General features: G+C 40.3%; 1 protein-coding gene across 1 annotated transcript in view; it reads left to right on the plus strand.

Moving 5' to 3' along the window:
• The window catches only part of LOC118479190, a 13003-nt gene extending 2737 nt beyond the window's left edge, over nucleotides 1–10266 (plus strand). Inside the window, exons 2-3 of the mRNA XM_035973907.1 lie at nucleotides 7493–7792; nucleotides 10013–10266. Of these exons, the coding sequence (XP_035829800.1) occupies nucleotides 7493–7792; nucleotides 10013–10266 (554 nt within the window). The remainder of the gene's footprint in view (nucleotides 1–7492; nucleotides 7793–10012) is intronic.

The following is a 10266-nucleotide window of genomic DNA, read 5'->3' on the forward strand; positions in this document are numbered from 1 at the left end:
CCCAACAAAAGAAATCCTAACAATCAAAGAAACAACCAAAAAAATAAATTAAAAAATCCCAACCAACGAAAGAAAGAAAGAAAGAAACAAACAACAAAAAAAGCTCCACAAAAGAAAACCCGCGCAAAGAACCTGACAACAAACCAGCAGACTAAGTATTTGAAAAGAATAAAGTATCTTAAAACCAAGAGGGTAGTTCTCATTCACCCTGACCATTCTTTTTAATATTGTTTTCTTCGTTCAGTTGTTTCTTTTCTTATAGAAATCTAAATGACTCAGCTGTGTTTTGTTGACGTAAAATGTAGGCCTCTATCAATAAATTCTAGGAAAAAAAGAAGGAAAGCTTGTTTAAGCCCGAGCATTATGTTTAAGAGCTAGATTGGGGAAACCAATTGATTATCAAGTGGTGAACAAACAGTATATCTAAAGCTTATTTTCTGTATTGACATTTTGCTTTCCTTTTCATGAAGTACCTTGCGCATTCGATCGTCGTGATCCTAATTCCTTGACGCTACTTTTCTTAAGCTTTAATCCATTGTAAAGACTAACATTAGTCACGTTTTTTTGGTATTGTTTCAACTCAAACAAAACGTGAATGGTCAAGATAAAAGCATCCTTTCTTTGAATTACTTCTATGTATTCTTGGTGGGCAAAAAACGCCACAATGAAGGCCAGTTGTCACACGCTAATGTCCACTAGACACTGTGACATCATGTGTCACTAAACCAACATGCTTGATCAACTTGGCTGTAAGGTTGTGCTCCAACCTTAAGCTTTCATGAGACACATTCGTAGCTTTTTAACAGGATATAGTTCTGACAACGAATTTGAACTAGTTGCACATTTTCGTGCCTATCAAAATATGCATACACTTATAAGATTAGGTTTTAAAATCATACTATGAAATGCTGTTTTGACTTGGACAAAACAACAGCCACAACATAAACAGATGCAGCAGAAGTATCAGCAGCAGCAACAGAAGCAAAGTAGCACCACCACCAGCAGCAGCAGCAAAAGCAAAAGTAGCAGCAACTGAAGCAGCAGTGGCAGCAACAGCAAAAGTTGCAGCAACTGAAGCAGCAGTGGCAGCAACAGCAAAAGTTGCAGCAACTGAAGCAGCAGCACCACCGCCACCTCCGTCACCACCACCAGGAGCAGCAGCAACACGGTTACTATCAACAAAAAAAAACGGCACAACAACTACACAAACAAAAGTAACAGACGAAGGGGAACTTATCTGACTGTATTCTACTACTCGGATCAAGTACTTCTAAAAAAGCCAGACAAACCTCTCTTGTCTTGTAGCCATGTGATGTCAGTCCACTGAATTACAACAATTTCATGAAAATAAAAATGTTTTGAAACTATTGGACAAAAAGTAAAGTAAAAGCTAGTTCATGGCATTCTTTAGTAAGCGTATTACAACACTTGCAACACAATTAGGGCATAGAAGTGCCGAAGATTAGATGTGTTACAAGATAGTAACAAACACACAAAAGAAGGAGAAGAGATAAGGACGATATACATTTGATAGGAAAGAAGGAGCAACCCACAGCAGAGCCCCCACCAATCACCCACATATTGGACTCTGATAAGGTGACATTTGAGCATCTGTCTTCTACACGTCCTGTTTCTTTTACCTTGAACTGTAATTGAGAGCACGTTGAATAACAACAGGTAACACTTCTCTACGTCCTCGTGCATGTTCCCGTCAAGTTTGCTTAAACCTGTTCTAACCGAAGTTCTTGCCCCAGACCTCTCGCCAGACGAGAGGACGGAGGCGTGACATGGCCAAGGTCCTTGTGTCAGAGCGCTCCCGGCTCTCGATTCTTGACTGGAAAGACAACCGACATAAAAACTACCACTGGAACGACGCGACGCTGAAAAAACGAAACAGACCAGCGACTGATGAAACAAAGCGAAAAAAAAAAGTTACATAAAGAGCATCCGGTTTTCTTGTATCATCATTTTGATACACACAGCTAGTTTGTTTCTAAAAAATATCCGCATATAAGAGCAAGGCCAGAAACATTTAACAATAGAACCTCGAGCATGTATAACAACAAATATTTCTTTAATTCATGAACATGCACTCCCCCCAAACCCCCCCCCCAAACAAACAATAACAACAACAACAACAACAAACAAACAAACTCACCCAAATACAAAAAACCCAAACAACAACAACTAAACAAAAACCAGAAAAACCCCAACCCCCCCAAAAAAGCAACCCAGCAACATAAAAATAAAAACAAACACCCCCCCCAAAACCCCCCCAACAACAACACGCAACAAAACAAACAAAACAAACTAACAAAAACAACCCCCCCCCCGGTTTAAGGAATGTGTGCCCCTTGTCCACCCCACTCCAAACATTCCCCATTTTAAAATCGTTAACATAAACCAGAATTTTCCTTTAAAAAAAAAGACTTTCTAGCTTTGTTCGTTTTTCCCGATTTCTTATCTATTTTGTAAGGTGAGTTGCCCAAATCTACCCCGCCCCCCAAACCATAATAGAACAAACTGAGCACAAAAGAACCGATTTATTCTTCCGACTGCAGACAGGGAATGGTACTCATCATCATCATCATCATCATCATCATCATCATCATCATCATCATCATCATCATCATCATCATCATCATCATCATCATCAACAGCAACAGCAGCAACAACAACAGAAACAACATCTGAAACAACAGAATCGGCAGCAGCAACAAGAAACCAATGCATCTCTGCAACACAAGTTCTAAAACCAACTACCATTCAATATCAAGTAGCTGACTGATTTCTCTCTTCTAACCACCCCCTCTTTCCCATTCCTGTTTTAGTACTTTCCTACATTTAACTATTCAGAGCACTGGCACGAGTTTAAAAAATCAAACCAAATCAATTTTCATAATGGTTGTTTGCACAAAAGCAGATTTAGTATGGGCAAAATGCTTCCCGGGCGTACCGAAATGTCTCTATAGACATTAGAAATCCAGAGCACGAACAAGAACAGATTCAATGAGCAAATTAATCAGCGAGAAATTGAACGTGGACTTTTCAATACAACGCTGATAAGTTGTTTTTGTTTACTCTTGGGACTATAATTGCAAGATTTTTAAAACTCTTTCTGTGCCGAACACCGATTCTTCTGTGCCGTTCTGAACACCCTTTAATTAATCGCTGATAGCTCGTGGCACATAAAGAGTTAGATCTCAATCGATCTGTTTGAGATTATTAAGGCGGCAAGCTATTGGGACACTGACTGTCAAGATCAAAACGATCAAAGTGGGAGGGAGAACCCCAACAGAACACACGCCTGGTAATTAGAAAATAAACAAACAAATCAACCCCCCCCCCAACCCACTTCATGTCCAGGGGATCGAACTCTCATCATCTTTAATGTAAAAGTGAAAACTCCAAGCACTTCCCCACAGAGACCCGTGCTTAGGATTTTTTATATTCTTCTCTTCACATAGAGACTTAATTAACGGGGTGAAAATCTACGGCTTACTCATCTTCTATTATCGAACCAAACTTTTAAAGTGTTTCTCCTTATAGAAATCTGAAGTATGACTTAAAGAGCAGGCTTATATTTAAGTCTCTAAAGGCTCTATAACAAAAGTTAAATCCAAGATCAGCGACAATAGTGTGATTCTTTTGCTGTCGCACGTAGAAAATGTGAGTTTGATTCTCGAGTAAGGACGTTTCTTTTTAATCGAGTAGCTCTGTATTTCTGCAGGAAGGTTGTACCGTCTCTTAGATTACCCTAAAATGTGTCGATTAGGGTGTAATACATTTCCAATAAAATAGTCTTAAAATTCAGAACCAAGATGAAATAGTAAGGGCATACATAATAAATAATTTAAATCAAGAACTGTTCCTTTCTTACTTGTCTTAATTGTCTTATTTGTCTACTGTGTTGGGGTCACCTCAGTCGGAACATGTCCATCTCTGCTCCCCCTCCCCCTCTTCAGGATCCACCCTAGTGTTCCTTTCTACTTCATTCTAATGATCTTTTCATGACACACACGTAAAAATATGATCGCTCTGGATGGTTTAAGCAGTGCAAAGTCAAAATCGTAAGAATATTCAGAGTCGTTATCAAGATATTCAAAGCATTGCTTTCGAAAAAGCTTGACATATTGTGAAAAAGTTACAAAATTTCTTAAAACTAGATCTAGGTATTGAGTAGATATAACTTTGTAATTCTGAGGTAGCGAAATGTTTCGAGGTGCGAACGGTGCATTAACTAAACAAAAAGCTTGTTTCAAGGTGAGGAAGGTGCATTAACTAAACAAATAGCTCCATTTGGACTAGCGTATGGAAATCTTGGACGGAATCCACCAAAATCGCTACGTTTAAACTCTATGTGTAGGCCAACATAATAACTGACTGTTGCATTAGACGGAACTACTGTTGGTGTGCAACAACAGGACCCTCATGGTCCGAAGGTCGGTATTGACTCCAAGCGGAGACCACTCTCTCGAGCAACCTGCTGCTAAGCTGCGATGGACTGCGTCACTGTCAACAGAACTGGGGGCGCCAGTAAATATTGCTGGGGACCTTTAGCAAACACCAGAAGTTGACCTTTAGCCCTGAGGTCAAGAGAGATCCGCTCTTCTGAGCTGGCCAAAGCCTACGCGATGTCTTTGATCATGTTACGCTGGGAGAGAGGGTCGTTTAGTTCAGAGCTATGGTTTGCAGAGGGATTAAAGAGATGACATTTAATATTTTGAAAGGCTGGTCACCTGAACAAATAGTAAATATTCAGTTTCACATAATGATATGAAGATTACAGGGGAAAACTGGTGATATCCAAACCGTGGCCCTTTTCTTCAAATCCCCATTTTGCAGCATAAAGATGTCATACAAAGACGAAGCCTGTCTAAAATATAAAACAATAAATGCATATTTCAACAGTACGCGATAGAAACCTACACATTAAAAACAGGAAGTCTCTGGATTCAAATTTTCAGTGGAAAAGTGACATTCCAAGTGCTCGCAAGTAGTTTTAATATGGTAATACAAGATCTGAATCTGCATTGTGCCAGTACGGTAGCCCTGGATAGAGTAAATTATGTTATAGTTACGCATTCAGTTGAAATGTATAGCCTAACCTTGTTAGCACAACGAAAATTATCCTTGTCCCTCCCTCCGCTCCAACCCATCTCCCTCTCTCTTTTCTCACTACTGTAAAGGTTCTGATAGACCAATGTTCTGACACCCTTTTCTAGGATGATGTGTGTTTGTTTTGGCTGGAATAATTGTCGTGACTCGGTTGGAAGCGTCGTTCCTGTAAGGACGTAAAATGATATGAGTGTTTATGTACGAAATGTATGTATGAATGTGTGTGTGTGTGTGTGTGTGTGTGTGTGTGTGTGTGTGTGTGTGTGTGTGTGTGTGTGTGTGTTTATATGTGGTGGAACAGTGTGGGCTCGATCTAGACTGCATGGACTTTAGAGCCACCCTGCTCAAACCATTAACACTGTCTGTCAGTTCCGAAGAAGTGTTCTAAATATTTCCAGAATTTGGAAAGCCTTATTTCCCAAGTACTGATCAGCTGTGACAGTGCCAGTGTGACCACATCCTCGTCCACAAACCAAAAGTATCCAGCAATACCCTAGTGAATCATTGTTATCCATACCGTGGCTGTCAGTATATGGAGATTTCTCTCTGCAACAACACAAGACATTGGTCAACCCCAAATAACGCAGTTAAGTGGGTGGGTGGGTGGGGGGGGGGGGGGTGGTGGTGAGCTACACCCCCAAAGTCCTGATTCTGCTCAAAATTATGGAATTTGAGTTGTAGGCATTTTTAGCTTCCTCAGCCTCTCCTACAACTATTTCATAGCATAAGAGCCCCCCCCCCCCCAAAACCGTTTTTTCCCATGCCGGGTATGTTTGTCACCACCATCTCCTCGTAAAGTCAATATTTTATTTTTCTTTATTGGCCGTTTTCTCAAAACGCTACTTTTCTCTATACTCTTTTGAATAAATCCACCATTTTTCATCCAATCTTCATGCAATTTTTATAGAATGAAGAGAAGATGTAATACTAAAAATTTATTTGTTGAATTTTTGTTGGTGATGTCTGGAGTGTTATTTTTCACTGATTTTTTGCACCCTCACCCTCTCTAAGCATTAGGTGCTGATACGCGTTGGTGTGTCTGAATGTGGTATGCTTTTAGTCCTTAATCAGGTTTCAGAATTCTGTAATCTTAGGTCTGGGAGGTTTTTAATGAGGGATTTGACGCTTAACTGACTTTTCCGGTGCTCTCTACACACAGAATCTTCCACGTGCGCTACAGTTTCATCTGTACGGCACTGAGAGGGCGACCCTAATGTGTTTGCCTCTATGAAGACCTCTGATGGTAGTTCTCTTGAGAACCACAACTAGAAAACAAACATGTCATCCTACAGCGCTATTGACCTCTCATGTAGAATGTTACCGTTCGTTCCCGTACGGTCGAGCAAACCCAAAGGAACACAGAATGAGGCTGTTTTTTGCCTTTTATATATATGAAAGGACTTAATAGTGAATGTCCGTTAAGTTCGGCTCCACATTATAGCAACCGTTGAACGTAGGATCAAAATGATTACCTTGCGCACGTAGTTCATTGGAGCTCTGTTTAATTATGATGCACATTTTTTTTCTTGTAGACATGTTTTTAAAAAACAGATAATATACATATAGGTCCCCTCACAAAATGGTTTTCCTTTTTTCCTTTCTTCGTCCTCTGTCGTATTTTCTCTTGAAACTACAAAGTATTCCTCTTCCTCCGCAAGGAAAGGCTACAAATACAAATGCAGTATTACTGTCTTGTATAAAATCTGATTTCCAATTTTTTTGGAGTTTTTGTCAAAGCTGTAAAGGCTTGTAAAATCTTCCATCTGACCCATAATATTATCACGTACATGCCCGTAGTCTGTAGAATTTTTAGTTTCATTTTGTACAGACTCCCGTTTCTGTGACTGGGTTTCATTCCTTTCAAAGTGATTTAATGCAGTTCATACGAGATATCACTGGGCTCGCGTTGAAACAACATGATAACTACATAACCCACTCCATTCTCAAACCCCTTCTTCTCAAACCACCCTCGTATCCACTCCACCGCCTTCCCCTCCCGCTCTTTGTACTTTCCCCCACTTTTAAAATGCGTTTTCTCCAAATAGTTACCCTTTATTACTTTCGTCTCTACCTCTCCTCCCTTCTCTACACACCCCAAAACCTTGGCAGTTATTTGATCTTATAGTGTTGCAAGTGCCATAAAAACGCGTACTTAAAAAGCACCCCCCTGCAAAAAAACAAAACAAAACAACCCCCCCCCCCAAAAAAAAACACACAAAAAAACCCCCACCACCAACAACAGACAAAACCAAACAACAAAAATAACCCCCCCCCCAACCCAACCCCCCAAAAAAACAAACCCCCCCCCACCAAAAACCCCAAAATATTTTTACCCCCTTAAAAAAAATCACACCACATTTCTATCAACCTACAGGTCACCCATGTCTGTCAACCCCCGGGGCCTTCTTGCCCCATCCGGACACCTGCCACTGGTACTACAACTGCAGCTTGGCCAATCTGGAGAACGTCCCGACCCAGGCCACTGCCCACTACTCCGATGACGACATTGACTACACTAGAGAAGGTTTCTACAGGATGGAGCCTTTCCGAGTCGTGGACGCCGGCGTTTTCGTCTGGGAATGCCGGTATCCGCAGCTTTTCGATGACGTCACGATGAGGTGCCGAGAGTTCATCAACGTGGACTGCAAGTCTCGTTTTGAAGCGGTGGACCAGTGTGAGTATTTTATTTGTGTTTTAGATGTTATCCCTTACACCCAAGGTGCATTTCAACTAAAAACAAAATCATATTATTTATGCAACTGTGGTTCAGCTTTTTCGCTCACTGGAAACAGGGAAGTAACAAGGAATCAATGTATTAATCGTTGCTTTTGTAACCAGTGCAAAATTTTAATTGTAAAATGGCCAAATACGTAAAGTAAATGACTGTATTCTAACAACCAAACTGAATAGTTTTCCCTGTGGACTTTATGTTGTCAGCTTGAAGAACATACAGTGCCGTAGACAGAAATCTAAGTGGGCGACAACTTTTTCTTGTTTTTTCCCTGAACATTTTATCTCATCGAAGTACGAGTATTATGTCGGAGGGTAAGGATGGGGGAAGGGTGGAGACAGTGCTTCACATTTGAAACAACTGGGAAGTTTATCTGAAACAATACCCCCCCCCCATCCCTCCGCTTAGAAAAAAATATTCAGAAAACGAAAACGAGTTCAAACACCAAACCACAGACCCTTTTGTTATGGCTACCGAATTCTCACTCGATGGTTTCACAATACTGTTACCAAGACTTTTTGCGAAAGGTGACGGATTTGCTATTTCTATCTCTCCAAAAGCTCGTTTATATTTGTCATACTTCACATGCCCCACACGCTGAATCGGAAAATCAACAGGCTTGACTGTTGGAAAAAGGGTCACTTTGGTGCTCTGAAAATAGAGTACGTGTAAACATGTTCGAGTTGTGAACGTATAGCCTTAAGAAATAAAGTTTGGAATTCTCTTATGGTATCTCTGACTCGTCCCAAATGTTTCTGTTCCACTGTCTTATAAAAATAAATACGAGTTCTGATGCTGCGTAGAGAGGGCAGACATCGGAGGAAGGGGTTTTACAGTAAGAGATAGGCTTACAAACCCCTGAAGATCAAGTATCTCTCAATGATTTCAGGACATTCTGCCTGAAGCGAAAGGGGGGGGGGTGTAGTTGGGGGAGAAGATAGGATGAGGAGTTGAGAAACACATGATAGCTTTGTATAATAAGTACAGAGTATGTCAAGTTTACACTATATTATTTACACTTACTGTTATGAATCTGTATTTATCTTTTCTTCTTCAAAAGATCATGCAAATGATGAACATTTTAATACTTTTTAAAAACTCATTGTTCATCAAATATCCCCTCCCGCCCTGTAAAACAATGATGCAAACAAATCATAAACAGAAGAAAGGGAAAGGAAAAATCTTTACTGTGAATGAAAATAAAGAACATTAATGATACAGCGAGAAATATGGATTAGGTGTAGCGAGACAAGCTGGCGAGGTGTGCTTATATGAGTTTTTTCTGAATACTGATATTTTGTAAAACTAATTCGTCAGTTGATAAACATCCGAAAATACTAGGCTTTGCACTGTTTTTACAGGTATATGCTAAAGGCATCAACATTGTAATGCAATAAGTAATAGAGAGTTTACAACTTCTAAACACCTGTAGGTGTCTCTTATACCCTTTGTTAATTCATACTCAGACAGTTTTATCTCCAGTTACTCAGTAAATAAAACGTCATTTTATATAATTTAAGAGCCAATCTTTGTTGGCGGTTTGAGGGCGTCACCAGCAGGTTCTACTTCAACACTTTTCCATTGTTGTTACTGTCTGTATGTCTTACTTTTCCCCAGCACTATAATGACCATTGTGTCGTTGCGCTTCTCTTTACTTAAACAAAAAAGAACTTGCTTCCACCCAAGCTTGTCAGGGCGATCCCATGTTTAATAAGATACAAAGTTCCAGTCTACAGACTGAGAAATTCGACATGAAAATGTCACAACACTGGAATCGAACTAACGGCTCTAAAGTATTACACCTCAGACGTGAGTGTGAATGCAGTTTTACACAATTTTCCAGAGGAGAAAAGCGGCCAATAATCTTCTGATATATTTAATTGAAAGGGTCAGAAAACGATAAGGTTTATGTCACCTTGAGGTCATTTCTAAAAAAACCCCAGCTTTACTTCAACATGATATGCTATCAAGTTTGAGTAATTTGTAAGGACCACAAGTTCGATTTGATGTTATCCAGTCATTTCATTCAAATCAAATGATTATTATGTTGTGAGTCTTTCATGACGTCTGTCATCATATCAAGAACTCTTGTTGGCAAAATGTGACTTACACCCTTTATTATTTGTCTTACGTCTTGAACTCTGATCTTTCTTTCATCCTAAGGTGAGTACTCTCAGCGCCAGTGTGTGGGCGGCCACTGCATGCCGTGTGAGCGCCGTTTCGGCTACTGTCGTGAAAGACCTGACGGCGTCTACCCTTTGCACGAACTGCGTTGGACTCCAGTCTTTCTGACCTGCTACAGGGAGAGAAACATCGCACAGGACGAGTGTGCCCCACCCACGCCCATCTTCTCCCCAGAAAGGCTGGACTGCGTGTCTTTGTTCGAGGTAGTTTATCATTCTAACTTTGTGTGGTAG

This window comes from Aplysia californica, unplaced genomic scaffold (genome assembly GCF_000002075.1).
Source record: "Aplysia californica isolate F4 #8 unplaced genomic scaffold, AplCal3.0 scaffold00035, whole genome shotgun sequence".
Classification (NCBI taxonomy): Eukaryota; Metazoa; Mollusca; class Gastropoda; order Aplysiida; family Aplysiidae; genus Aplysia; species Aplysia californica.